Source organism: Penicillium concentricum (genome assembly GCF_028827145.1).
Source record: "Penicillium concentricum strain IBT 3081 chromosome Unknown utg000006l_segment0_segment0, whole genome shotgun sequence".
NCBI classification, from domain to species: Eukaryota; Fungi; Ascomycota; class Eurotiomycetes; order Eurotiales; family Aspergillaceae; genus Penicillium; species Penicillium concentricum.
In genome coordinates, this window is record NW_026622759.1 from 1,413,006 (window position 1) to 1,440,997 (window position 27,992).

The window sequence follows — 27,992 nt, forward strand, 5'->3', positions numbered from 1 at the left end:
GAGGGACGTACCTAGTAGCTTCCCCTAAAGTACAGCTGGTATTTGATAGATTCATCCTCCATTCACTTATCGACATCTATCTTCAACATGCAAAGCCACAATCATCAAGATCAATGTTATCCCCACATACGCGGGGCTGTGTAAATTGCTGACCTGAGGCTCCCGAGGTCTATTTAACCTTAGAACTACACGCTGCTGTCTAAAATCTGCCAACATTTCTCTCTTCACCAACAGACCGGTCAAGCAAAGATGACAACCAACATCCCCGAAATCCTCCTGCTCTGCATGGACATCGGCTTCCTGGATGCCTTCAACGATGCTCTCGAAACAACCTGGCCAGACCACAGCCCAGAAAAACTAAAGATCACCCCAATAAACGAGCGCCTCAACTCCCTCCCGGAAGGAACATCCTTCGACCTAATCGTCTCACCAGCAAACTCCTACGCCCGCCTCGACGGAGCCTTCGACCACGCCATCTCGATGACCTTCAGTCCACAAAAAGACTACCACGCCCTGACCCGCGCAGCACAAACAGTCCTCTATGAGAAATGGCGCGGTTTTGCGCCGCCGGGCTCATGCACGCTTGTCGAGTTCCCAGATGACCTCAAGCAGAATAAGTACGGCTGTGGGTGGGTGGCTATCTGTCCGACCATGCGGGAGCCTGGTGATGTCTGCTGGGATCGGGAGGTTGTGTATGAGTGTGTTTGGAGCTTGTTGTGTCAGGTTGAGGGGCATAATCGCTCTGCGGAGGGGGAGGGGAAGATTGGGAGGATTCTTATGACGCCGTTGGCTGTTGGCGTTGGGAAGGTTAGTAAGAAGCGTTGGGCGGTGCAGACGGTGCTGGCGCTGAGACAGTTTGTTGATGCTGTTGAGAGGCCTGAAAGGTGGGGCAGCTTGGATTGGAAGGAGATTGGGGAGGATTCTGTTGAGATTGAGAAGACTTGGGCATTGTGACTTGGCTGTCCAAGATTGCTACAGGTTCTGTCAGCGAAATGCATGTCAATAGCATAAAGAGATGTGGCTCTGTAATCAGACCATTCCTTCACTTTCGCTCACCATATGGCACAGTTGAATCTAGGCAACTTCAATGATCCTTTCAACGACGGTGCACCTGCGGTGTTGTCCCGGGGTTTCCATTAACGGCCGCAGTCATCAAAGGTGTATTGACCCAACTAGGGCAAACAGCATTTACGGGTCTTTCTTTCTATTTACCCGGTTCTCAATCCAAGTAGTTATCGTAAGAAAAGTTTCTCGTAATTATTGGAGACCTCCGGATAAGGATTGTATAAAAGAAGTTGTACTTTATTTGAGATATCGACAACTGGCGAAATATTACCGGCCAGTTGCCTGCCCTATTCAACACGGCAAACTTTCGAGGCAAATTTATGTCAAGATCTCATCTAACTATCACTAATCTTCTTTCTACATCATCAGCCTCACAATTTCCATAATAGTTCGATTCTACCATCCAAACTCAACCAGCGTGTTCTCATCATCCACAAGCTTCGCGAACAGCTCTTTCGGCGTACCCTCAGTAGCGGCCCGTACAATAGGCTGAGCCCCCTCCTCCGCCGATTTGACGCCATTTCCACCCCCGAAGTTGGTGCGACAGAAGCCCGGGGCAGCTAGAACAGAAAGAATATTTTCCTTTCCAAGACTAACAGCATCAACGGCATTAATCATATTTATAGCCGACTTGCTGCTGCGGTAGACAGGTAGCTCCCATATCTTCGCACTGTACTCTGAAGTAGGCGAGTACGCAATACCAATCTGACCTAGACCACTCGTCACATTGACGATACGCCGGTCATAGTACTTCGAGGCGCGTAATAGTGGTAGGAAAGTAGCAGTCATCACTGCCACACCGAATACATTGGTTTCGAACACAGCTCGATAGGTCTCCCGTAGGGTAGCGTTTGGGTCGGACGACCTGTTGATTCCGGCGTTGTTGATGAGAATATCCAGTGATCCGAAACTTTCTTCGACGAACTTGGCTGCGGCAGTGATGGATTCGTCATGGTCGAGATCGATGACAATAGGCGTTAAAGAGCTGTCGATGCTAGACTCATGTAGTTGTTTGATTGCTCCTTCGGCTTTTTCCTGGGAGCGGGCGCCGATCAGAAGATTGTATTTGCCAGTGCTAGCCAGCTGTTGTGCAGTTGCGAATCCCAAGCCCTGGTTTGCACCGGTTATTAGAATCAAGGGCTTAGTGGTGGTCATGATGAATGTTTAGTTAGGAAGGATGGAAAGATATTCCAGTGTAATAGCCGATGCTCATCGGACAGATAAAGGTCAATTAATACCTGATATCCGAAGCAATTTTTGAACTGCCTTTGACGGAGTTAAGATGAATAACCTGGACTTAACCGGACTTAGAGTCGCGATCCCTGCAAGTTAGCGCAAGCAGCCCCGACATACCCGGGCTGAAGTGAGAAGACCGAAGGCATGGGCAACTATCGCATATCGCAATGGATATGACGGCCTGACACTGGTGGAAGTTATGTCTGCATCTGTCCGTGGTTGAGACGGTTGGGTACGCAATAGACCAGCAACAGGGGCTCCTCTTCTTGGATACACTTCCTTTGCTCCACTATATCTCCTCCTCCACTAGCAACGCAGCAATGCCATGTGCATCCGCAGAGATTCCCACATGGCCCCGCGCACCTGGGCCAGACGGGCCTAAAATGGAAATCTTTGGGAATGGAAGGGTCTCCGAGTACTCTTGAAAGTGGAATTCTATTAATATTACAGGAAAACCGCTGTCCGATATACCAGGCAATTCCCTCCTCTGTTGTACAGGAATTCACTTTGGACTCTCTAAATCACCAACGTCCTATATTGGATAGGCATTCGACGCCCGGCTTTTGAAGCCAGAAGTACATATTCCCACTCAGGGATTGGAGCAGAAAACGGATCACCTTCTAATCGATAAGATCGTTTGCGAAATATATTGTTTTCTTGTATAGATGCACTTTGTTTCTTCATAGAACCGGCTCATCATAAATCATGTAGTATTTATTCCTCTACCTCTTGAGGGCTTCTTAACCCTCATCATCTCTACCCTTCCTTCTCTCTTTCCTTGTCAGCTCAATTTCCAAAATCCTTCCTTCAAATATTTTCTCTTGCAAGCCATCGTCGTCCCGGTCAAAATAGAGCGACCATGCCCCGTCCAGTTCCACAGCCATGAAACCCTCCCAGCCTTCCAAAGTGATTCTCTTCTCGAGTGGCGTGCAGTCCCATGGCCCAACAATATGGTCTTCCGAGTCTGTTCGCAGGCCATATTTGACCTCATAAGTTTCTTCGTCCACGTATATCCAATTTAGTTGTGGAGGTTCATCGCAGATCGTAGAGACCATTCCTTCTCCCTTGCGACCCCAGTTCTTTTCGGGATAGGGGAGGAAGTATCCCGCGAATGGATGTAGTGAGAAATCGGTGCGACCCTCAGCATTGGGCAATCCAATCCATAGCTGTTCATCAACTGCATTAGCGAAGGCAACAGGTTTGTTGGGGTTCCAGTTCTCGCAGAATGCATACCTTATTGTCGCGCAACACTACGGAGCATCCATCAATATACCTGCCGGCGCTCGAGGTCCTGGCGCAAGATATGATGAGATTCGATTTCACGCCTCTGTGCTTTTCTTTCGCATTTGTTCTTTGGCCCTGGCGGACTGCTTCGGTAGTACCAACGATTGCAGGACAAGCTGCTATAGCAGTAAGTAGTCCCAAGACCATGATTCTTTGATTTTGAAATTCTCGCAGAGAATGTTTTCTTTTTGAAATTAATTAGAGAGGGGTGTCGGTGTTCGCTGATTCTTTTTCCGTGAAAACGCGTCACTGAGGAGAATCCAATCTATTTCATTTATAGTGCCACGGTTGAGCTTATGACGCGTTATTTCGACCCCATGCAGCCTAGCGCCCTTAAAATCTCCTGAATACCAGTTATCGAAGCATTGGCGGTGCGCCTGTGGCGTATTATTAGGGGGTCTCTGCTCTGGTGCCGCATTTCACTCAAGTTGTAGCCCGTTTCTCTCTTAATAATTTTAGAGCATATAAAATAATCCAGAATTCCACCATCCTCCTCGTAAATAAAAATTTGCTGTATCAATTCTCAGTATTATCTTCAGTCCACCATCATGTCTCAAGTGTACGTCTCCATATCTTGGTCTTTAAACACTTAACCCTCCATGGGACTAATGACCTCTATAGACATCAACAAGAAGTCAGCGACGAGGAGTCCGAAGAAGAGCAGACACAAGTCCAACCCCCTCCCAACCCTACAGGCGGCCGCAAGCCCGCGAAACTCGCACGAAAGTCAGCTGCGCAACAAGAATACCTGGAAAATTATGTCCCAGAGCCACTCCCCGGTAGAAGGATTGGACCCATTCGTGAATCGCGGATCAAGGATCGACCAGCGAAAGTGGGCGAGAAGGACAGCAGTTTGAAGATCAAGATTGAGCTGGATCTGGAAGTTGAGGTAGAGCTCTATGCGCGAGTGAAGGGCGATGTGACCATTGGGTTGATGTGATAATTAGGTTGAAATCTATGCGAGAGTCAAAGGAGATGTTACCATTGGTCTATTGTAAGATGTGAGTTTGATTTCAAGTCTAAGCAACGGCATATTGATAACAATAATATAGTACAACATAGCTTGGCCTGACGCTCTCAGAGCGTGCACGCCGCTATTTCCCTATTTCCTCGAACGAATACGACAAGGGTGCTTATTGACACTTTCAAATGCACAGACGTTAGCAAATTAAGGGACATGCAATACATATCCGTGATGGTCATTATCAAGGCGACTACTCCGTAATTTTGGGAGAGATGTGATAATTAACCTCGTATGAGGTTTTGTAGGGAGGGGACTTGATGAAGTTCCAGAAAAAAAAAAGTAACGTAATTGACAATATTGGAATAGAGGTTAAATAGACTTTCTCTTGCAAGTCACTTCCTAAACTTCATGGTAAGGTGTCATGGTAAGGTGGAAGGATATCGAGGTTGTTAGGAGAGATGGTATCGCACCTGGCGGGGTAGATCTAGGGCTCCCGAGGTCGGGTGAGTTTATTACGTAAGACATACCATGCTCCCGGGCCCAGGGGCTAGACTCCTCTGCCTTGGGGAGCGTTCAACGGCGAAGCCTCGTACATCATCACTGTGAGCAAGATACATGAAGTCCACGGGAAACCCTCTTTTTCAATGGTTGACAGGTCGCTCGTGGTCATTCCAGTTAAAGCTATAACTATTGTACAAATCCTCGGAGGTCTCTTCGATATCGCGTTCAATAGCGTCGCTACCAATGACTTCCTTGCTGAGCAATAATTAAGATGGGGAAGCGAAGATGAAAGGGAATCTGGCTCTATAATGCTACTACTCAATGGTGGATCTGGAAACAGAATGTGTGGCATTCACTATCAACCAGAGCATTCTCTACGGGTTATAAGTCCTATATCTCAAGGTTTCCTGCCTCCGAATCTAGCCGAAACCTTTTCGTGCCAAAGGGCGTCCAATGCCTTGTCTCTGTCGACAGCCGTGTCGAATACAGTGAAATAAAAGTCTCCGGATTGAAATATTGTAAACGAAGTTTCTTGAACTAAGGATAGGCTAACCAGTTCGTTTTCGGAAGCGGTTTTTAAGTTCGTCTAGTGCAACAAATGCCTCCCAATTTCGTTCTGTCATAGCGGACGAGAATGTAATTATCACGGGGGACTTTCTCGGCGCACTTGGGACATCTGCGGAAAGGCTGCCTTCACTCTAGATAAAGGCCAAGAGGCAAATAAGTCACAAGGGCCAATATCCCCCTCAGTTTTACAGAAGATAACAAAAATGTGCGCAAGCCCGAAAACCTCGCCATTGCCAAGGTCCTGGCACTCCGTAGACTGCATCTCAATTACTCACCTGGGCACTTGTTTCGGTTTACGGCAGATATCTAGCGTCTTGGTATCCCGCTGTAGATTATGGCGCCTGGGATTGACCATGTATGTTCACATCAGAGCTGAGGGAGATTGTGCTATTATTATCAGTAATTCCTGGATTCGAACATGCATCTTCTATCAGAATAGATCTTGATGATGAAGCAGAGATAAAGGGGCGGGAGAAGGCAGAAAATTCACATGTTTCTTTGTTCAAACGGTGGCTGCATTAGATGCAAAAGATTTACTAGGATTGTGCATATTATAGTCTCAGCTGATCGTCAGGTAAATTACTAGGTAAGACTAAAATCCCTCCAATAGAAACCGAATCATACAATATTGCAAGTACAGTCAATACGGATGGTGGTTATGACTTACATTTCGCCGGTGAGTCGGCGGTTTTTGCAACCCTGTCCATCACCGAGTCGGCGTTGAACCCAAGGCGTGTACCAACGGAGGATATGTCTATAATAAGTCTGTGACATGTAGAATTGATTCCGACAGGGTTTTCTATATTTATTTGCGGGTGTAACCAGACTGAGGTAATATGAACTATAAGATCTGTCTTTACCTTAATTCAGCCCTATACGAGACCAGAGCTCTCCACTATTGCGTGCTGAGCTTCAAGGCAGCAGAATTCAAAAGGGGTTTAGTTGCCATATTTGAATTTACAGTATTATAAGAAATATACGAAATAGCCCTGAAGATATCAAGTCGACAAGGATATCTACTTACTCCATACTTCGTACATGACAAAAGAGACCGCAATCGGACCAAACCCCGAGAAATAAACTTTTCCCCGTCGGAAGTCGCCTCGGGCCAGGAACACGAAAATTCTGTTGACTTGTGACTCAATCTATTTATTACCTTGTAGTACTCTGTACACATTCACATCCCGTCAAAATGGAGAAAACAGAACAGCCCCCGACACCCGATCTCGAAGCCCCAAATGTTCCCGCCAAACAGTCCAGCGTCGTCCAACGATGGAAACAAAACCTGACCCCCACACACGCAGACTTCGTCTGTCTGATGCTCACCTTCCTCACTGGTCTATGCGATAGCAGCGCCTACAATGCGTGGTCCTGCTTCCTCGGAATGCAAACGGGTACGAATCATGCGGTCGCTCTCCCCGCAAAGGGGGCGCAAAGCGAAAGCGACAAACCCCCGAAAGACCAAATAGAAAAGCTAACACTTCTTCAAAACAGGAAACACCATCTTCCTCGGTCTCGGCGCCTCCAATCAACCAAACAGCAAACCATGGGGCTGGCTCAAGTCCTTCGTCTCGATCGCATCGTTCTTCTTCGGCGCGATGATCTTCTCGATCGCGATGCGCAGCGTCGGCGCCCTTCGTCGCGGAACCCTCTTCACCTCATTCTTGGTGCAAACAATTATGATCGTCATCGCTGTCGCGTTAATCGAAGCCGATCTCATCCCCCACACCTCCTCTGACGCCGCCCTGGATGGTGGGGCCCTCTTCCTCGAGTTGATCCCGATCGGCCTGCTCGCTTTCCAGTCCGCTGGTGGAATGACATGCAGTCGTGCGCTGGGATACAACGAGATCCCGACTGTGGTCTTGACGAGTGTTTACTTTGATATTGCGTCGGATCCGAAGCTCGTTGATAAGCCGACTGCGAATGCTAAGCGCAACCGTCGTGTCGGTGGCGTTGTGTGTCTGCTGATCGGTGCTATTGTCGGTGGATGGCTGAGTCGTAGCAGTGGTGGTATGCAGTCTGCGCTGTGGATGGCTGCTGGTATGAAGTTCGTTGCTGCGATTGCGTGGTTATTCTGGAAGGCTGCGCCGGCGAAATAGATTCGCGCGGATTTTCGGTGGTACGGGTTACCTTACTCTGGTGTTGTAGATATTGAGTAGATTTATAGTTAGATGTGCATATATCAATGTTAATAGTTTCTAATATAGGTATCTTATGGGTGTTTTGGTATCATATCTACGGATATGACTCTATACGAAGCATCGAATGAATTTCCAGTGCTTCAAGCATGATTTGAGTTGCAAAGAGGTATACATGTGTCCGGTTCTTCTAATATAGATGACTAAGTACCGTTTTCTCATTACTATGACTGCTTGCAAGGATGTCAGAGTGTAGCCGAGGATCTCCCAGTTCTCTGGAGATGCACAAGCTACATCTCAATCGTTCGCCGATCGAGCTCAAGGGTCAAGACTTTGGGACAAGGGTTCCTCCCCTGTTCTGCACGATATTCGTCTGACAATCCCTGGTGGTCTCATAACTATGGTTGTGGGTCTCCATTGGTTGCCGAAAATCCACTCTGATAGAGAGCATACTCGGGGAAACTGTTACTGCTGGAGAGCTGTCTGGTATAAACCTCTCATCTATCACCTACTGTGCTCAGATCTCATGGATTCAGATTCGAACAGCCCATCAGAACATTATTGGAGACAACGTAATGGACAAAAGCCGGTATCGAACGGTGATCTCCTGTTGTGGGTTCGAGAATGGTATCACTCGACTTCCCCAGGGAGACCAGACACCTGTTACTGGCAACGGAATGACAGTAGTGGACAGAAACAGAGAACAATATGTGAGAATGATTTGATCGACACAAATAATGGGACTGGTTTTGACTCTGAGGTGTGTCTATAGGCATTGGAAAGAGCACTCTACTCTCGACGCAAGCTTGCTTTGCTAGATGTTTTCAGCAACACGGGGCTACTCCGGAAAATGCGAAATATTGTAGTGTTTGTCATTCCAGTAAGTTAAGTCTACAATCTACAATACAAGCTCTACCTATATTCAAGAGTTGAAAGGACTTGCTTGGTTTCACCGTAAAGGCTACTTATCCTGAGCACCACGTAAAGGTGCAAGTCTTGCTCAGGTGTTGCACACAGGCCCCGTGCAACTGGGTTGGGGCAAAATGAAGGTTCTATGGTGTCTTGATGCGGGGGAGGGAGGGTGAGCCCCCAATGGTCAATGGAGAACCCAAGAGAGTACAGTCTGTATCCGCAGAGGTTGAGAGGGCTAGTCCCAACATACTTCGTGCCATTAGGCCAGGGCCGAAGCCCCAACCTAGTTTCAGCCTCTCGAGGACCGCGTCAAAGATTCGAGTGGGGACTGAGGAAAGAAAGAAAGAAGAGGAGAAAAAGTGGGAAGGGGCAGGTATTTATATTTCTCCAATGGCTGCAGGTAACGGGGGGAACTGGGGGTAGGTGACGAGTTATCCTAAATAGGAAGGCACCCTCAGGTGGGTGCCTTCCGTTTTGAGATGCTCTCTTTGATTTAGGTAGAAATAGGAAGGCACCTCAATAGCGCTCTAATGAAGGAATCTTATTCCTGCTTCCTGAGATGAATAGGTATATTGCTGTTGGATAACTGAGACTCATCTGACTTGAATAAGAGGCTTTTCTGTTTACTCCTATGCTTCGGCATCAGGACGATGTCCCGATGGTATATGCAGCCATCACCGAGAGAAAAGTACAGTTTTGCAAATGCCATCTTTACCCACACAATGGCCATCTGCTGGGGCCATCGAGTTTTCAGATGTCGTTGCAAGACACTCGTAAGTTATAAACCCCCTGAAGGAAACTTGGGCGTCAGTATGCTTGGTTGCTTACATTTATCAGGGCATCACTCCCTCCCGTTCTAGCTGGTATCTCAATGACCGAGCTAGAGAGAAGATTGCTATTTGCAGCCCATCCGGTAGCGGAAAGACGACCCATATCCTCGCCCTCCTTGGCATGGTCCAATTCGAAGAAGGCACAATCTGTCTCGATGGACTCGACTTGTCCGAGCACGCCCGAGCTGGAACCAGAACTAAACTGAATGTTAATACACAAGACCCCTTCTTGGTCGCCGGGACGATTCGCTTCAATGTCGATCGCCTCGAGGGAACATCGGATGATGAGGTTACTAGCGTTCTACAAAAGGTGCACCTATGGGGGAAGATTGAAAAGGAGTTTGGACTTGACATGACCATGAAACTCACTACTGGGTCTCAGGGCCAGAAGCAGCTCCTCTGCCTCGCTCATGCAACGGTTCGAAAAAGAAAGGTACTAATCCTTGATGAAGCGACAAACTGTGTTTTCTCATTGAACGGAATATTTACACTGAACACTAACAAATCATTTTCGCAGTGTTGACAACCAGACCGAGGATTTCATGTAGGAAATCATCGAAACTGGGTTTTTGACTCATACTGTCTTCGCAGTTGTGCATCGGTTGAGGTTCATCAATCATTATGACCGTACCGCTCTCTTGGACGACGGTGTCTTGCTTGAATTTGATTCGGGGCACTGATGTCAACGGATTCAAGTTTCGAGACATTTCATGACTCTGGAAACTTGTGAGTGCAGTTGGGTAGGTGGGTGTGAATCCTGCCAGGCTTCGGGCGGAACTACGAGAGACAGTTCAAACAGCCCAGATCAATTAGGATGCCTGGATATGCAAGCCCCCATGGCGGTCAATTGAGGCCATCATGAAGAAAATATAGCAACTGTTTGAGGATTCGATATACTATTGATCAAGCCATTCATTCTCTTAAAGTGATATGCCCACACAGACTGTCTACATCGCACATCTTGCTATATTCGAACGCGATTTTCATCAAACTTGATTTGCGACGGCATGGCTTTGGGGGCGATGAGGTCAACGCTTGGCAGCACTTTTAGCCCCCTGCGAGTTATTCACATAAATAGTTCGTAGGAATCACTGCGAATGTACAAATATCCCGAGCTACAATCCGCAAACTCATATAGTTTAAAGTCGACCCTTACATCCCATCCCGCCTTATCTGGACTTAAGCTATGTTTGGAAAATCGAAACAGAACAAATCAGGGTCATCATCAGCTGCTGAAAAGCCGAAAATCCCCCTGCCAGATCCTGCATTGAAATGGGGAATTACTCCATCTAAGCCATATGACCCTGATGGAAAACCTGGACCCGATCATCCAGTCCATCAAATTCCTCTCGAGGAGCAAGAAAAACTGCGAAAGAAGGGAATTAACCCTGTACTCAAAGCCGAAATTAATCAGGCCCACAAAGCAAGTAGCTTTTGGAGTAAAGTTGGACAAACTTCTTTGGGTGGTGGATGGATCAAATAAGGTATGATTCGATGGTGTTGAGAGCGTTAATGACAAGCCTTCTTGAGATTGTCTAATAAACAGATTAGATGGTCTCCCGGTTCAGAGAAGAGATATCGCTAGAATTGAGTTGTAGGAAACCTACAGGTCTCTATAGAGGCTTGGGTGTTTTGTCCGTTGATCCTCACATCTTCGCCACTCATCGGTGAATTGAGTCAAGAATATAGTGGATTATACAGTGATTCATTTTCAATTTCTAATTTCTTCATGTTTTCCTGTTTAATAGATATGTCATATTTGAATAGAATGTAAGTCGTATGTCAGACAGAATATCTGAAGTATGGCATTTTCAGAGCACGGGTACGTCACTCGCTTACATGGCTTACCGTCTAAGTCACCGCTCATAATTTTGCCAGACGTATTGCCACATGCAAACACCGGGGCCCCGCAAACATTGCCTGGATCCATTTGTAACTGATATCTCGGCGTCATCTATACTTCATTCGTTCTAATATTGGGAGGGCTCAGTGCTTAGTGAGTTTAGTGGTTTCCTAAACAGGCTATGGGTCTTGCTGACTTCTAGGTGTCAATAATAGCTCTGGGCACTTGCTTTCACCTGCACATGACCGGATTGCAGCCTGTGAGATACCCTCGACCAGGGTTGTTACTAGGCCAACAGGATCAATGCGCTTCAATTGCCATCAGAAAGATGGATAAAAGAGGTACCATCCGTGGCGTACCAAAACTTTACAACAAAAGAGAGCTTCGTGGCAAAAAACCTATGATGGCATATCCATACATCCAGCTTCCAGGAATTGCCTCAGACCAACCACAGCCCACAACAAGCATTTATTGACTGGCTCAAACTAAATGAGATCTCAGAACCCAATCGAATTAGTGGCACAACTAAATGCATCTGAATGGCAATTGCGGAGAAGGACCAAAGGTTGGTGGTAAATGTCATCGTCATGATCAAATCATTGCCACCACTTCCAATCTCATAAATAGAGACAGTTGTCACCAGATACTAGAAACATTCATCACACAAAACAAACGAACTCACAAAACAAACGAACTCTACAAACTCTACAAGCTCTACAAGCTCTACAAGCTCTACACACTAATACCAATCACCAACCAACCCTTGGTACGCTATAGCCTCAACCCTTTCACCCCTGAAAAGAGCGTCAGAGAAGATGGCGGTGGAGGTTACGACGCTCTGTTTGAACTCTCGCTAACATTATAAAGACATTATGCCTCAGGAGAAAAGTGAAAACAAGGGCCAGGAAGCTCCTAATGTCAGAGCCAGGACCCACGCCACGCAAAAGGCCTCCCACAGCGAGGTGGGCCCTACTGAACTTTTGAGTGAACACATGGATGCTTCTGGCAACCCAGTACCCGACCCAAGACCTCTCAGAGACGATGATGCCGACTTAGTCGAAGCTATGACTGCGGAGACTACCGAATTTGATGAGTAAATGTGCATAGCGATCATTTTGTACATCGGGGAGAAATTGAAAGTGATATGCAGAAGGGGATTTCATATAAAACAGAAACCAAATTAATTGACACATTTTCCATTTCGAGTGAATCCAAAGTAGATAAGGGATGTACTGCAGGTTTCAATATGTTTCAATAGGTCTCAGTAGAAGAGCAAGTATATATAGTGGAGTTAGCGGGCCATTGCTATGGCAACAGGACTTTATAGACGGTGACACTTTGATGTCGTAGAACCTTGGAAATCACACTTTACTATTATTATTTCCGATTTCAATTCCAATTTCAATTTCGTTCTTTCTTTTTTAATATACATTCTTTCCCTCAAATATGCTCTAGACTCACAACGTGTGTTTACAATGAACTGAACTTCCCCCAAGGAAACAACGCGCAACAGTACCGAACCCCCTCCCCCTTTCACTCATTCCAGTCTACATATTCCCTTTCCAATCATTTGTTTCCCCTTTGTCAATCCCATTCCATGTAAATCCCATTGCATGTACCACTCTCTTCTTGATCGACGACGCGACGCCGTCACCGCTTGTGTACAGCTATTGAGCGACAGCAGTAGGGACATGGCGCTAGATCCGCGCTTCTATCACCACATCGGCCATCCGGGCCCAGGCTCGATATCTTCAGCCGCTTCTTCCGACATATCGGCCGCCACAGGAATCACCTCCCCCAGCATTATCTCCACTTCCGCTTCCGCCGCCACCCTCCGATCCACAGCTTCAAGTCCTTCCTTCCGCGCGCGAGAGGGTTTCGCGATATCCCGTACCAGAGATGGGATGGCTAGTCCAACACCAGGGGGAAATGTGCGCGTCGTCGTGCGAGTGCGGAAGTTCTTACCTCGAGGTAGGTGTTTGGGAGGGATGCGGGGAGGCCTAGTACGCCGAAAATGGAGGGTGTATTCTGACCTCTTCTTGCAGAAATCGATCGCAAGGCAGAATGTTTAATTTCGATGGACCCGCACACGCAGGTGACATGTCTTCAAGCCCCGAAACCGAAACCTGGCGATCAAGGAAAACCCAAGTCACAGGCCCGCGGCAAGACCCTCGAGGATAAATCTTTTACTTTCGATAACTCATTTTGGTCCCATGATGAGGAGGACGAACATTATGCACACCAGGAAGATGTGTACAACGCTCTCGGTGAAGAATTCCTGGATCACAACTTCGAAGGATACCACACGTGTATCTTCGCATACGGACAGACGGGTTCAGGAAAGAGTTACACGATGATGGGAACGCCAGAAAGGCCCGGCTTGATTCCTCGAACATGCGAGGATCTGTTCCAGCGCATTGAGAACTCGCCTTCTCCCGATATCAGCTACAACGTCCGAGTCTCGTATTTCGAAGTATACAACGAGCATGTTCGCGATCTTTTGGTCCCACGAACAGATCCCCCGCATTATCTCCGCATTCGTGAATCGCCATCTGAGGGTCCTTATGTCAAGGATTTGACAGAAGTTACCGCAAGGAACTACAATGAATTGATGAAGTTTATGCGAAAGGGCGACGTCTCACGAACTACGGCTAGCACAAAGATGAACGACACTTCGTCTCGATCTCACGCAGTCTTCACTATTACTTTAAAACAGATCCATCACGACTTGTCAACCGATGAAACAACTGAGCGCACTGCTCGGATTCGGTTGGTCGATCTGGCAGGTTCCGAGCGTGCCAAATCTACCGAAGCGACTGGAGCTAGACTTCGTGAGGGTGCAAATATCAACAAGTCTTTGACTACATTGGGACGTGTCATTGCAGCGCTCGCAGATCCCAAGAAACTCCGTGGCCCACGAAAGGGCAAAGAACTGGTACCATACCGCGACTCGATCCTCACATGGCTATTGAAGGACAGTCTAGGCGGTAACTCCAAAACTGCGATGATTGCCTGTATTGCACCTGCCGACTATGAAGAGACACTCTCGACTCTTCGTTATGCGGACCAGGCCAAGAATATTCGGACACGGGCACGGGTCAACCAAGATCAGATGTCGGCAGCTGAGCGGGATCAACAGATTGCGGAGATGACAGAGACAATTCGCACCCTTCAACTCAGCGTGAGCCAAGCAGCACTCAACCAGCGGGCAAGCGAGGCCTCCGATGAAAGGCTTGAAGAGTACCAACAGAAAGTCGAGAAAATGCAACGTCTCATGGAAGAGAATAAGATGGTCAGTGAATGCAAGATTCGACAACTGCAAACAGAAAACGACGCTTTGCGCATGCATCTGAAGCTCGCGGTTGAGAGTCTCAAGAACCCAATCCCAGCAATTACCCTCGAGCAGCGAAAGCCTAGTATTGTGTCTCTGCAAGATGAGAATCAACCGCCCAGTCATGATTCAGAAGACAACGAAGGCTCTCCTGTGGTATCAGATGCCGAATCTGACATGGACGTCTGGGAAGATGATGATACTACCACCGATGATGTCACTGAGCAAGAGGCTCAACAGATGCAAAATCACATGCATGATCTTCTTGGTGACCTGAGTGTCTTCAAGAGAAAGCTGGCCACAGACCATGAACGGTTCCGCCCGATCGAGGAGCATACGACCCGGAAACGGCGTGCCTTGGGAACCATTGTCAACAATCGTTAATATGTGGATATGCCTTTATTTTTTATCTTTTGGGTGTACAGGGATTGAATGGAGTTGGCGGCGATCTCTTTGTCCGCGTTTCTGCGATGCCCCTTGGAATGTTTGAAGTCTTTGTTTGGACTTCCTTGTTTGAATTGGGACCAGACTAGTTTTGGCCTGTGTACTTATCTCTGTTATAGCGAGCCCCTGCGATGAATAATGAGACACTTGATGTTATGCATGTTTCAATGCCAACTACCCTGCTCATTGGGTATCACGAGTTTCTTTCAGGCCGCACTCTTATATGGAGCTCATGCCATTTAATTAAAATAGTAAATAATTGCTGTTTGAAACCAAGTATTGAGCTGAATAGACGCTGAGAGTTATTCAAGAACAATTCAACAATTATACATATTGTTGTTGTACCGCGATGAACCGCAAGTTAGGGCTGCGCCGCTCAGTGGGCCGCTTATGGCATCATTTCTTTTTGCGTGAGTCAACCCTCCCTTCTCCCCACCACCTTCACTGATCCACTCTCACACGAGAATTAATTCACAGACAAGATGACGGAATCCTCCGATATAGCGCCGACCGCGCAAGTCTCGACCCCTGTCCCATCGGCACCAGAGCAAGCTCAACCCGCGACCGAAAACTCTCCGCAGACTCTCCCGATCCGCAACTCAAAACCCACCCAGCCCACCGAAGATGCGCCCGCGTCCACAGACGGTGCCACAGACAAGCCGCTTAGCCCAGCCGAGTTGAAGAAGAAAGCCAAGGCCGAGAAGGCTGCCCGACGTATCCGAGAGAAACTTGATAAGGAAGGAGGTGCCGCCACCAGTGTCACTCCCATTCCTGGTGTCGGAGCCCAGGCTCGTCCACCAACTACACCAAAGAAGGATGCTGCCGGTCCTGGCTCTGCACAGAAGGGACCGCGAGCACCGCCCCCGCGCCGTGGCTCGGGTCCCCTTGCGCAGACTGGATCCGTTCTCGTGGAGCAAAAGAAAAAGAAGGATGATAAGAAGGTTGCTATCTTTGGACATTTGTACGGACAACAGCGCCGTGTCACTGTCGCCGGTGCCACAAAGGAAGTACACCATGCCATCTTGGCCTTGGGCATGCAGTTGATGGACTACACTATCTGTGGCAGCAGTGCGCGCTGCGTGGCTACGTTGATTGCTTTTAAACGAGTATGTTATTCTTTTTGTTTCATCCCGACAAGACATGATCTTGAATACTGACGAGTCGCTTTCTTAAGGTCATTGAAGCTTACACAACTCCCCTGGGCACCTCGCTGGCTCGTCACCTGACAACACACCTCTCGCACCAAATCACCTATCTCTCGACCTGCCGACCCCTCTCCATCAGTCAGGGAAATGCCATCCGTGCTTTGAAGCTGTTCATTTCCGGAATTGATCCCTCTACCCCCGAGGCGAGCGCAAAGATCTCCCTCTGCGAGTACATTGACAGCTTCATCCGGGAGAAGATTACTGTCGCCGACCAGGTGATCGCCGACAGCGCCGCACAGAAGGTCCAAGATGGCGATGTGATTGTGACATTTGCCGGCAGCAGCATCGTTAAGCAGACACTTTTGCTAGCACACAACCAAGGCAAGCGATTCCGCGTCTCAATCATCGACTCAAGACCTCTTTTCGAGGGCAAGAGCCTCGCCCGCGACCTCGCCAAGTGCGGGCTCGATGTCCAATACTCCCTCGTCCACGCCATCACCCACGCCATCAAGGACGCCACAAAGGTCTTCCTCGGCGCCCACGCCATGACCAGTAACGGCGGCTTGTACTCCCGCGTCGGCACCGCCCTTGTCGCCATGTCCGCCAAGGAGCGCGCCAGTGGCGTCGAAATCCCCGTCATCGTCTGCTGCGAGACAATCAAGTTCACCGACCGCGTCGCCCTCGACAGCATCGTCGTCAACGAGATTGCCGATGCCAACGAGCTGCTACCCATGAACACCCCTATCTCCCTCGTCGTTCGCGACCCGGCAGATGCGTATGTGCCCCCTCCGCCCGAGAATAAGAAGGGCGCAAACCGCACCCCGGCTCCTGAACCTCCTGTTACCCCCCACAATTCTTCTTCGTCGCCTCTTACGAACTGGCATAACACTCCTCACTTGCAGCTGCTGAACATCATGTATGATGTTACGCCTGCTGAGTACGTCGACATGGTTATTACTGAAATGGGCAGTCTTCCTCCCAGTGCGGTCCCGATTGTCCACCGTATGGTGACAAACCTGTGATGTATTATTTTCTTCGCGTTTACTTTGCAATATGGTCATGAATCTGGAGCGTATCGAACCTGTAATCTCAATCAAAAGCAATGAAAATGGTTCCGACTGCCTAGGCGTCGTGATTTCCAGGTCTTTTTTTTGGTTTCTGCCTCTTATCCTTCTTTTCTTTTTGGAATCCTCCACCGCTGGCATTTGGGATGGTTTACATGATTATGTAGGTGTATATCTTTCTCCATGTGCTTGTTTTACTCGTTGGGTTTTGCTTTTGCCATGCGTTCGGTCAACTCGACACTTGGTGATGTCAGAAACAGGAATGAATAGAGAATAGATCTCTTCTATGTGGTTTGGAATAGGTGATTCCCACCATCTCTTACCTGTATATGCACCTAATAGTGCAGGGCTATTTGTACATATACACACTACCATCGCCAGATGTCTTGGGAGTATAAAAATTCAATTCACAAGCCTCGCTCCCTCCTATCAATTAATTCAAGTTTTGATAAGATATATATGTATCAACTTCCCGAGGTCACTCTGGGTCTTATCGAGTAGAAATATGATGCATATGTAGTTACATGTTTAATCTAGAGATGAAGATAACCTCCAAAATGGGCGCTTCCAAGAGTCTCTATACAAACTCAAAGAAACGCCACAAAATTGCTTGTCCACAATCACATCAAAGATTTGCTGCAACCACTTTTCACAAGAATTCATCTAGGATATAGGATGATACTATATCTACCCCTTAGATAAATGTGCCCTAAGATTTTAGGTGCTTAGTAATTAGGTATTTCTGCCTTGACACCTGACTTTTCCTACCGCTTTTCTCACCGCCTTCCTATCAAAGTCCCCACATAAAGTATGTAGCAAGGGGTGCGTTTGTACAAGGGGTGCGTACATATTCCCTATACAAAAGACAAAAAGGTAACCGACAGCCTCAGAGATTCGAACTCTGGCCCCCGAAGGGACTCGCTTAGCAGGGCAGCGCCTTAGACCACTCGGCCAAACTGCCGTGATGTAAGTAAGTGTCAATTCAAGTATACTTATGATGTCAAGAGTTCTATTTATACTTGCTAGTTCAGGTATGGAAGGCAGGTTTGAAGCAAGCCAAAAGTAGGTATAAGGTAGTTTCTCACCTTTCTCTAAGCTGATACATATAAATTTCTATTATATGGCTTTCTACAAAACTGGTGGCGACTGATATATATGTAGTTCCCGGATTATGCGCCGAACGAGAGTATCGGAGTACCGCAAAGATATGTACACCCCTCTATACAATCAATTTCAAGCTCTTATTAAACCTGGGTATTATAGGGCTGGTAATAATGGGGTCCCGAACGGTAGGGTCGGTTAATGGGTTTGGCCAGCTGAGCTATACAGGCAGTCAGCCATACTGTGTCACTGTGGCAATCATATACATCGAAAAGTCGCTTTGCACGAACAAGTTTTACATCCACGTGCGGCTCAAATGATTTTATCCTTCTAGCTATAATACTGATAAACAGGGGGCGAGATCCAAAGAAACCACATGTAAAAAGACCTTGTAGAGAATCTTGAACACAACTTCCATTATATCATCCTAGTAGTGGATTAGATGAATGAACGGTTTTTTTCGAGAACGAATACAGCATAGACAACCGACTATTCTTGTAATAGATAGCTAAAAAGGTGCCATGGGTCTAAACTCGATTTTATTTCCCATAATGTGCAGCGAGTGGGTCAGGAAAGGCAAGAGATATATCTCAGGCATCATCGAATCCCAACCCTGCAAGTAAAGTAACCCCACACATTGATAGAAATATATAAGACCGAAGGCGAATGAATCATGCCCGATATCTCTATTCCCGAGAGTCATTTATAACGCGACCTTTGTCTACTCTTGATCTCGATCATCGCACTCTTTACTTAGCATTTTCTTACTTTTACAGACATCCACATAGAGTTTGACTCTGCTTTTATCTTTGACCGTATGGTTCGCCCAATTATGTATCCAACATAGCCTTCACACGATGACTAGCTTAGTACGTACTTGATCACACATGTACGGTGTCGAGACTAGCATCGGGCTCACTGTAGCATATGCGGGATTCTACCATCCGCATGTTGATGTCTGTCGTCCCAGATCTCAGCTCGCATACTACCGTAGTCAGATGACAGTCCAAAGATAATCATCGAATGTATACACCAGGGCTCATTTGATATGGACCTTTCCACTGTGTAACTGGGGACTTCGAGTACCTATCTGCCTGGTTGAATCATCTGTCCTCAGACCGCCTCATATCTCCTTCACAATATAGGATCATCATTGAGCAAAGCAAAAGAAGTCGTACAAGCAACTATCAATTAGATTAAAATACGAACTTAGCATTATTGCTCAATACCTCCTCATTCCACCACAATGAGCCCTACCCTGGAGATGGCCGTTTGGCACGGTTACTTGGCTGGGATCGAGGACGGGGGAGGATAGGGACCATGATAGGCATAAAAATCAATATAATAAAGTTGTAGACGCAATCTTTTGTGATTAAAATATAGGCCTTCTACTATATACCAAGTGGATATTATAAGTCAATCAATACTGCCTGAGTGTTTGATCAAAAATGCTAAAGATGGCGAAGCAAAAGGTGAGGGGACCATCTCCTGGGCAACCCATTTCAAGCTTGTAAGTAACCATCGTATGAATAAGCCAGCAAATAAGCCTTCGTTGGTCACAAAGAGACAAAGAGAGAAATGGCAAATAACAAATAGCAAACCACAAACAACAGACAACCAAAGGACAAACAAACAAACAAACAAGCAAGAGACAAAAGAAAGTCTCTAGCATGTGAAAGCATGTGACAGAGGTAGGGTAACCAGCCCTAAAGGACGCGTTGCTATGGTGGACAGATACTGGTATATTTACAAATTACAAATAACTCTTCTCCAACTGCCCAGACAAGCCGAACAGTTGATGAAAAGTGGTTCGCATCCTTCGGGTGTAGTGTAAGCCCAATGACACAGTGCAACATGACCTGCGAGTTGCAAAAACTGACCACCCAATTTGGTAGTTGGTAAGTGGGAGTAGTCATGGCTAGTTTTCACTAAGATGGAAGAACGAGGAAAGAGAAATGGACCCAGTCCCCACTAGTGGGGCCTGTTATACCCCAGATTTCGGAGTATAGATATCCCGGGTTCCGATGTTTATCCGGTGAGGTCCTGAAGCACGTGGCATAGGAGAATTTTGGAAGTTTATTGGGTGCAAGTATGTGTACAACATGTATGTAACTCATTAGTAGGCTTGGAATGATACATTTTCAAAAAGGTCAAGACGAATAGTATTGAATCTTGATGGAAAAAGGCAAGAAACAAAAAGATATCGACAGCTCAGAGATTCGCTCTGGTCTTCGAAGGGACTCGCTTAGCAGGCGAGCTGAAATTTTTCTCTTTTCCCCCTCTTCTTCAGAAGCATACAGCCTTGCGATATAGGTTTACCTTCTAAGGTACATGACTGCAGTAGGCCAGGAAAGGACCTGGATAGTGTGAGCCCTTCAAGGTTGCAATTATGGCGCATCCATGGATACTGTACTGTCCACGTGATATGGGCGGTACGCGCAATGGTTATTCTGCCATCAACAACCATCTACACGATAAGCCATATGAGCCTCCTCTTAACAAGTCCATTGACAGAATATTCTCACGTCTCCCAAGATCTCAATAAGGAGATCAAAAATCCCTCAAAATGGTACATCCCCAACCCCAAACTCCCAGGATCCACCAGATAATCCACCAAATCCGAGCTAACACCAAACTCATCAGAGCAAAGACTCCTCCGCCTCATACCTACACATGCACCAACCACGACTAGCGGACCTCTTCGAAGAATTCACACGTCCACACACCTCAACAGCTACAAACTCAACAACAGACCCACACAATGCCAACAGCGCCTCCGCCGCAAACCGCGAAGCAACAAACACAGCCGCAAACGCCATAACATACGGCTCGACCTCTCCCTCCACAATCCCCTCGTTCCTACCAATTGAAGACATCTACGTGGCACCGCAATACCAACCCCCGAACCCTGAAGATGAGGATGACGTCGTCCCAGACCAACATGCTGCGTTTGGGATTACCCGCGCTATGGAGCGGAGACGGGAGGCTGTGTGGCGCGATCTCGGTCTTGAGGCACTCGTTAATGGAGAAGGACATGGGCCTGATGCTGGGCCAATAACTGGTCCTGGAGGTGCTGGTGCTGCCGGAGCTGCGACATCTGGGCCTGGGGCTACGCTGAGAGGTAGTGGGGGCGGTGCGGCGGCAGCCGGGGCGCCTGTTATTAGGGTCAGGGATTCTGGGCGGAGGATGGGTGGGCGCAGGGTTATTGGGTTGCGGTGATGGATATCAGTATTACTGAGACTTTTGCCGGGTTGCCTTTCTACTGGGGTTGGTGCTGCGAATGCTTTCTACCTACCTGTATAGGTAGGTAGATGGTTGTGTTACTTGCTTTTTTTACTGGTGCATATTTTGCCTGGATGGCCTTATGATACTCACGTTTGATGTATCCTTCTGTTGTGATATATTTTAAAGATCATTGATTCGTTTCCATTTGCGATTTTGTTCTAAGAACCGCCAATATCAAATGGCTGCAGACCTAGCTTAGTCTGAGCATTAACGCCGCGCGTAATGCGATATGATTATACATGCCCCTAGATACGATTGATGTCGATCCGAGCCCGCTCGTACAGGTTGTGGCTCAGCTGTTTCTGTTCGCGCTCGTCCTCTGCCACCACTCGGGGGTGGATTGACATTTGAGCGTATGAGCCCGCGGCGCGACGCTTTGATAGAGTGCCTGGGTTGATGACTAGCACACTGTTGACGACCTGCAGAAATAAAATGGTTAGCATCGTCGATACAAGTTGAAAACAAAAAGCCTCGGCTAGGGATAACATACCTTTACGAAAGGTGGCAGCATACTAGGCAAAATTAGGATATCGGGCCGGACATTCCACCACTCGCCCAGTTTCATGTAGGGCAGATCCACCATAGCGCCTGTAGCCACGCCGTCTTCGAACCCGGGTTTTGGAAGGTTTGACCGTGCGGTCGGAGGGAACAATGGGAAGAAATGACGTTGCTCGACGAGATACTTAGGCAGACGGGTGAGAAGGGGGTTGTTTTCTGTGGGACGACCGTGCAACACCTCTTCGCGGCGAAGCTCGGAGAGCACATCGTGTGAGCACATTCCAATAGCGATTTCGTTGAACGATAATGTGACGGGATTCGAGACCATGCGGACCTGCTTGGGAAGACCGATGTCCTTCCTCAGGAGCTGCTCCTGGGGCCAGGAGACGTGTCGGCTGAGTGCATCGCGCACAGACGGAACCATCACGATCGTGATGCTTGGGACGGCCGCTGCAAGTCGTGCTAGTGGCGCTGAGATACAGTGTCGGAACATTACGGACAGTGTAGCTGTGTCAGGGTCGAGGCCCTTGATGTCTGGCAAGTCGAAATCGCCTGAGGCAATGAGGGGGTGCTCAATGTCCAGGAACGGTCCCATCAGCACCAAACTATCGGCGTAGCTTTCGGCTGCCTTCTGACATAGTTCCTGCAGTGGCTCGAAGTCCAAGTTGTCGTCCGCTGTGTAAGGCCCGGCCGCAACCAGGAAGTTAAGTGGTGGGTTTGCATCCCCATCAAGTCGTTCGTTGATGCTGTCCAGTACCGCACCTGAAGATACGGCTGGTGGCATCAGGGGAACTGAGAGCACTTCTTTGACAGTGAAATATTCGCCAGAAGGATTGATTCCTCGGAGAGCCACGATTTGGCCTGGGAAGAAGTTCACTGAAGGTACCGAGTCCACCTTCAAGGGGACTCGTCTGCCGGCTCCGGTCCGGCGCGAAGTCTCAAGTACGAGGGAAGCTGGGTTCAATTTTCCCTCGAGACTGTCGGAAGCGATCCGTCCGACAGCAATGATCTCGCTTGTGCTCTGAATGGCTGCACTTCCGAATGTAATATCATCTGAAGTATATTCTGCCTGGAATAAAGTCGCGAACTCGTCGATACGATCATCCAAGATCTCCGATGCTTCTGACAATTTCATGCCCATGGGCTTGTAGCCAAGCTTTTTAAGGTCCGTATTTGCCGTAGGTCTAATGCGCGCCTCGGCAAATGGCGCCATTGGGGTTTCTGGCAAGGACAGGTGCGCATTGAGGGTTTCTATCGTCTGGCCAGGATTCGGTCGATCGGAGAAGGGAATTGCTCTGTTCCTGGTGTTAGCACTTTCAATACATAATATAACTGAAAAACACCTACTGCATTCCATCGCCCGGTGTTCCAGTTGGTGTTTTTGTGTCCGCTTGTGATCCAAACTTTTCGAACTTGCTGACTCTTGGTGTAGCGGGAGAGGTGAATTCAGACTTGCGCTTTGCGGATCCAAATCCATTCCCGTTTCGAACATTCGAGGCAGTCGGTGTCAATTGATCGAACATCCCAAACATATCACCGCTAGCTGCGGCCGCGCCCCGCGGGGTTCCCATGTTTGCGCTTCGTTTTTCTGTGTGTCGGCCAACCTTGTCACGGGTTTCACGCTCCAAAGCTTCTTGGACATCTTGTTTAAAGCCTCGCACTGTTTGCATGGTCAATGTCACCCCCTCCCCCATCTTTATGCTGTATGATTCCCATTTGTAGAATAGCTCCTCCGCGGGGATCGAATGCACCCGCAACATGGAGAGGAGCTCGGCAAGAATGTCCTTGGGAATTCCATCGGGGAATGAGCCCGCAAAAAACTCATTGAGCTCTGCCTCGGCGTCCATTGTGGCGAGATGTGTATCGTGGATGGGTGGACATTGAAAGTGCAGACACGCGCAAGACGCGTGAGACCGTGTTGCTGACCTAAGCGACCTAAAGGGGTAATATTATTCGAGCATTTGATCGGAGTGGACCTGTCGATTGCGAGAATTCGTGATTTGCTTGCCCCTTAGATTTATTCTCAATTCTTTAGTTTACCACGTGTCATTGTATAATCTATAAATCTATAAATTTGGATATCTGGATCCCATCCATCATGTCGAACTCCGAAGGTGCTACTGCGACTGCGACTGCGCCGCCCACCAATGGCGATACTGTGTCCGATACCAACGGACAGACAACGGCCCAATCGGCTCCCGTGAACGCCCAGACTGAGTCTACTCCCACCGCGAAGCCAATTGACCTCGAGCTACCGACATCCGCCGCAGACGGTCTCATCCAGAAGCCTTTCGCTAAGCCGCTGGACACAGCTAAGCCGGTAGCTCCTGCGCAGCTTACTCCGGACCAACAATCCAAGTACGAAGCTGTGCTAAAGTCTGCTTCATCATGGACCACAGTCGCCAACAAGGCCGAGAAAAATGCCCCGACGTCTCCCATAACCGAGGATGAGAAGATGTGGTTGACCCGCGAGTGTCTCCTGCGCTACCTACGCGCAACCAAGTGGAATGTCGCGGAGGCGGAGACACGGCTCCAGAGCACCCTCACATGGCGCCGCGAGTACGACCTGAAGAAATTGACACCTGAATATATCTCAATTGAGAATGAAACCGGCAAACAGGTCATTTTGGGCTATGATGTCAACGCACGACCATGTCTGTATCTCTTACCTTCCAACCAGAACACCGAGAGGAGTGACCGCCAGCTCGAACATCTTGTCTTTATGCTGGAGCGCGCCATTGATCTCACGGGACCTGACCAGGAGACTCTTGCCCTGATTGTCAACTTCAACGAGACAAAATCCGGCCAGAACGCAAGCATTGGTCAGGCCAAGCAGACGCTCAGCTTCTTGCAAAACCACTACCCCGAGAGACTTGGTCGGGCTCTGGTGATCAACGGTAAGTGATTCCATATCCTGGGCAATCTTATGACACCTTACTGATTCCCCATCATAGTGCCCTTCGTCATCTGGGGATTCCTCAAATTGATCACACCCTTCATTGACCCCAATACCCGAGAGAAGCTCAAGTTCAATGAGGATTTGCGTCAACACGTCCCGCCTGGGCATCTTATGAAGTCCGTGGGTGGTGATGTCGAATTCCGCTACGACCATGCATCCTACTGGCCTACTTTGAACAAGCTGGCTGACCAGCGACGTGAGGCTTACCGTGAACGCTGGGTTCAGGGTGGCAAGCAGGTTGGTGAGTTCGAGAACTACCTGAAGGGCGCGAACATTCCCAGCCTGTCTCAGACTCAGGTTGAGGCCAAGGCCAGCGAACAAGCTTGAACGGGAGAGCATATCATTTTACGCACATTTTGGTGTATTTGCCATCTTCGGTTGTCATTTCTTTTCTTCTTTTCCACTGGTCAAAAGCCGGCATTTTCTCACAGCGCTGGGGTGATTTCCTGTTGGCTTCTTTTACATATACCGCTCTGTTCCGACACGCCTGTCCATAGACATATTATCTTTGTCAATACTTCAGCGACATAGTACCCATATCTTTAGATACCTAATTTTTCTTCTTCAGTCTTCCTTGTTTCATGTCTCACACGCCAATTTATATCGTTTAGGAGAGAAGATAAACAAACAGATGTTGATATGGGCAAAGCCACACCTAGATTGGAGACTATGTACGGAGTTGTGAACCAGAATTAATGAAGTGGGCAGAATATATAGCATAACCATCCAAAATAGTGGGGGTACATATATCGATCAATCCCCTGTTCTAAAGTACAAAAAATCACAAATTATCACTCTCGGTAACCACAGCAGTCTCCTCCTTCGATGGGATGCCTGAAATACCGTAGACAGTGATGAATGCCATGCCCAGGAAAGCGGACACACAGGAGAAAACCAATGCGACAATTCCCCTCGCCGTAAATCCGGCAGGTAGCCACGGAAGCTGCTTATTTTGACCGGTTAGGTCAAGCAGATCTTCCGTGTTAGCGGCAGCATTGCCCTCGTAGGAGATATTACCAGCCTTGCAGATGTTTATTTCGCTCTTTGTCAGCGACATTTGCTCTTGGATCTGCTTCGGAGCTTCGATGAATGACATCGCCAACCCCTGCGACATATGCCAGTCAATGTGGCAGTGGAACAACCAAACACCAGGGTTATCAGCGACAAAGCGGATGACAAAATTGCCCTGGGGTGGTGCGACGAAGGTATCTCGGCGAGCAGGGTATTTCGGGAAGGTACTGGAGGGAGTCTCAGTGGCATTGAACGGGAGTGGGTCACCGTCGGCGTAATCATTGAAAGAAGGTCCATATGAGGGGGTGCGACTGACGAGCTGGAAGTTGTGCCCGTGCAAATGGAAGGGGTGCGAACCGCCGTCCAAGTTGTTGAGGACAACCTCGATAACCGCGTTGTGTTCGAGAATGAATGGATGTGTGAATTCTCCGTAAACCGCCGCGTTCGTGGCATAATCTCCAGACGTAAGGACCGAGTATAAGGTCGGAACTTTGGGCCTCGTGTAGGAGATATTGTTGAAGAAGGCATAACCGGCACCGTTAGCCAGATTGTCCATCACGACGTCGACTTCAATCACCATATCGGGGTCTTGGAGAAGCGGCATCCGGTCGTGAGGAACAAGCTTCATGTCATCGTATGGGACAAGATCGGAGGAAACGTCCACCTTCATCACAGCTTGCGGATGCGCCGCCTCGCTATTGTACTCGAGCCAATTGGTTTGATTGAGCTGGAGAGAAGGCAAGATGACATCTAGTAGAAGCGAGTCGGCAACGGTCACGATCGGATAGTTTTTATCCGTGGAATTTTTCATGGTGACCAAGATCGAATAACGTTGCGCAACGGAGATATAAAGTGTATCGGCCTCTTGCTCGTCAACGTATACTCCATCGATTTCCACAATTCGGAAAGTGTGGTCTTCGATGTAGAAGTACTGCGCCACAAAGGCACCAATATTGATCAACCGCATCAAATAAGTCTTTCCAGCTTCAACGGGAATGCTGGTGCTCAAAGTGTCATTGAAGAGGAAAGAATTCGGAACAGGCTCAGCTCCCGTGGGATTTTCCACACGAATGAACGGAATATCCTCGATAAGCTCATGGTACCAGTCACTCATCGTAAGAGTAAGCTCATGATCATACATATCGTTGAAATACGACTGATCATCGTGCACAATCAAAGCTTGTCGATAGCCGTCCGGGTAGCAAGAGTCAGTATGGCAATGATACCAGTAGGTACCATTTTGGGGGATGGTGAAGTCGTAAATAATTGAGGCACCAGGAGGGACTGGGCATTGGGTAACCATCGACGGGCCATCCATATTATTGGTTCCATTTTGGAACATGCCGTGCCAATGGATGGAAGTCTCCTTGTCCTCAAGCCCATTATACATATTGACAATCAAGCGATCTCCCTTGTCCACCTCAATGACGGGTAATGGCCACTGGCCGTTGATACCCACCACCTTGCGCTCATGGAGACCATCAGGGTTCGCATTGACCCAGGTGACGTTGAAATCCAGATGCACTGTCTTCGCCTGGCAGTACTGCACAAAAAGCAGTACTGCCGTGAGGCGGAACAGCATGCTATAATACATAGTCATGATTTCACGTTTCTCTCCAAGGGGGAGATCAGAGAGAGATTCCCGGCTTTTCGGATGAAAAGAGAACAAAAAACCCTACAAGCCCGGGAAACGGCGTCCGAGATTGATAAGCGGCAAGCTAAATCCTTGGGGAGAAGTCCCTGTGTGTCACCGATCTTAATCAATCTTTCACCTTAATCAGATGTAAAGACGGGTATCGGGTATACACGTGGAA

General features: G+C 48.1%; 13 protein-coding genes across 13 annotated transcripts; 9 read left to right on the top strand and 4 right to left on the bottom strand.

The window, feature by feature from the left end:
• Positions 1-249: 249 nt before the first annotated feature.
• On the top strand, positions 250-954 carry N7517_010721 (uncharacterized protein; the record flags this gene model as incomplete). The annotated part of the gene is made up of 1 exon (XM_056728444.1): positions 250-954. One exon carries the CDS (start codon positions 250-252, stop codon positions 952-954), a length of 705 nt encoding a protein of 234 aa, XP_056574259.1.
• A 507-nt stretch (positions 955-1,461) lies between these two features.
• On the bottom strand, positions 1,462-2,220 carry N7517_010722 (Short-chain dehydrogenase/reductase SDR; the record flags this gene model as incomplete). Its single annotated transcript, XM_056728445.1, has 1 exon — positions 1,462-2,220. One exon carries the CDS (start codon positions 2,218-2,220, stop codon positions 1,462-1,464), a length of 759 nt encoding a protein of 252 aa, XP_056574260.1.
• An 821-nt stretch (positions 2,221-3,041) lies between these two features.
• Positions 3,042-3,732, bottom strand: N7517_010723 (uncharacterized protein; the record flags this gene model as incomplete). The annotated part of the gene is made up of 2 exons (XM_056728446.1): positions 3,042-3,467; positions 3,535-3,732. 2 exons carry the CDS (start codon positions 3,730-3,732, stop codon positions 3,042-3,044), a joined length of 624 nt encoding a protein of 207 aa, XP_056574261.1.
• Positions 3,733-4,133: 401 nt separating this feature from the next.
• N7517_010724 (uncharacterized protein) lies at positions 4,134-4,525 on the top strand (the record flags this gene model as incomplete). Its single annotated transcript, XM_056728447.1, has 2 exons — positions 4,134-4,144; positions 4,207-4,525. The coding sequence occupies 2 exons, from the start codon at positions 4,134-4,136 to the stop codon at positions 4,523-4,525; spliced, it is 330 nt and encodes a 109-aa protein (XP_056574262.1).
• Positions 4,526-6,809: 2,284 nt separating this feature from the next.
• Positions 6,810-7,716, top strand: N7517_010725 (YoaK family protein; the record flags this gene model as incomplete). The annotated part of the gene is made up of 2 exons (XM_056728448.1): positions 6,810-7,011; positions 7,112-7,716. The coding sequence occupies 2 exons, from the start codon at positions 6,810-6,812 to the stop codon at positions 7,714-7,716; spliced, it is 807 nt and encodes a 268-aa protein (XP_056574263.1).
• Positions 7,717-9,389: 1,673 nt separating this feature from the next.
• Positions 9,390-10,020, top strand: N7517_010726 (uncharacterized protein; the record flags this gene model as incomplete). The annotated part of the gene is made up of 2 exons (XM_056728449.1): positions 9,390-9,440; positions 9,505-10,020. The coding sequence occupies 2 exons, from the start codon at positions 9,390-9,392 to the stop codon at positions 10,018-10,020; spliced, it is 567 nt and encodes a 188-aa protein (XP_056574264.1).
• A 2,192-nt stretch (positions 10,021-12,212) lies between these two features.
• Positions 12,213-12,437, top strand: N7517_010727 (uncharacterized protein; the record flags this gene model as incomplete). Its single annotated transcript, XM_056728450.1, has 1 exon — positions 12,213-12,437. One exon carries the CDS (start codon positions 12,213-12,215, stop codon positions 12,435-12,437), a length of 225 nt encoding a protein of 74 aa, XP_056574265.1.
• A 594-nt stretch (positions 12,438-13,031) lies between these two features.
• N7517_010728 (kinesin-3 family protein uncB) lies at positions 13,032-15,055 on the top strand (the record flags this gene model as incomplete). The annotated part of the gene is made up of 2 exons (XM_056728451.1): positions 13,032-13,311; positions 13,386-15,055. 2 exons carry the CDS (start codon positions 13,032-13,034, stop codon positions 15,053-15,055), a joined length of 1,950 nt encoding a protein of 649 aa, XP_056574266.1.
• A 409-nt stretch (positions 15,056-15,464) lies between these two features.
• Positions 15,465-17,282, top strand: N7517_010729 (translation initiation factor eIF2B subunit delta; the record flags this gene model as incomplete). The annotated part of the gene is made up of 3 exons (XM_056728452.1): positions 15,465-15,525; positions 15,593-16,221; positions 16,290-17,282. The coding sequence occupies 3 exons, from the start codon at positions 15,465-15,467 to the stop codon at positions 17,280-17,282; spliced, it is 1,683 nt and encodes a 560-aa protein (XP_056574267.1).
• Positions 17,283-21,098: 3,816 nt separating this feature from the next.
• N7517_010730 (uncharacterized protein) lies at positions 21,099-21,644 on the top strand (the record flags this gene model as incomplete). The annotated part of the gene is made up of 1 exon (XM_056728453.1): positions 21,099-21,644. One exon carries the CDS (start codon positions 21,099-21,101, stop codon positions 21,642-21,644), a length of 546 nt encoding a protein of 181 aa, XP_056574268.1.
• A 311-nt stretch (positions 21,645-21,955) lies between these two features.
• Positions 21,956-24,055, bottom strand: N7517_010731 (DNA-directed DNA polymerase alpha subunit POL12; the record flags this gene model as incomplete). The annotated part of the gene is made up of 3 exons (XM_056728454.1): positions 21,956-22,129; positions 22,201-23,503; positions 23,556-24,055. The coding sequence occupies 3 exons, from the start codon at positions 24,053-24,055 to the stop codon at positions 21,956-21,958; spliced, it is 1,977 nt and encodes a 658-aa protein (XP_056574269.1).
• Positions 24,056-24,306: 251 nt separating this feature from the next.
• N7517_010732 (CRAL/TRIO domain protein) lies at positions 24,307-25,494 on the top strand (the record flags this gene model as incomplete). The annotated part of the gene is made up of 2 exons (XM_056728455.1): positions 24,307-25,105; positions 25,163-25,494. The coding sequence occupies 2 exons, from the start codon at positions 24,307-24,309 to the stop codon at positions 25,492-25,494; spliced, it is 1,131 nt and encodes a 376-aa protein (XP_056574270.1).
• A 454-nt stretch (positions 25,495-25,948) lies between these two features.
• Positions 25,949-27,778, bottom strand: N7517_010733 (multicopper oxidase; the record flags this gene model as incomplete). The annotated part of the gene is made up of 1 exon (XM_056728456.1): positions 25,949-27,778. One exon carries the CDS (start codon positions 27,776-27,778, stop codon positions 25,949-25,951), a length of 1,830 nt encoding a protein of 609 aa, XP_056574271.1.
• Between the last annotated feature and the right edge of the window lie 214 nt (positions 27,779-27,992).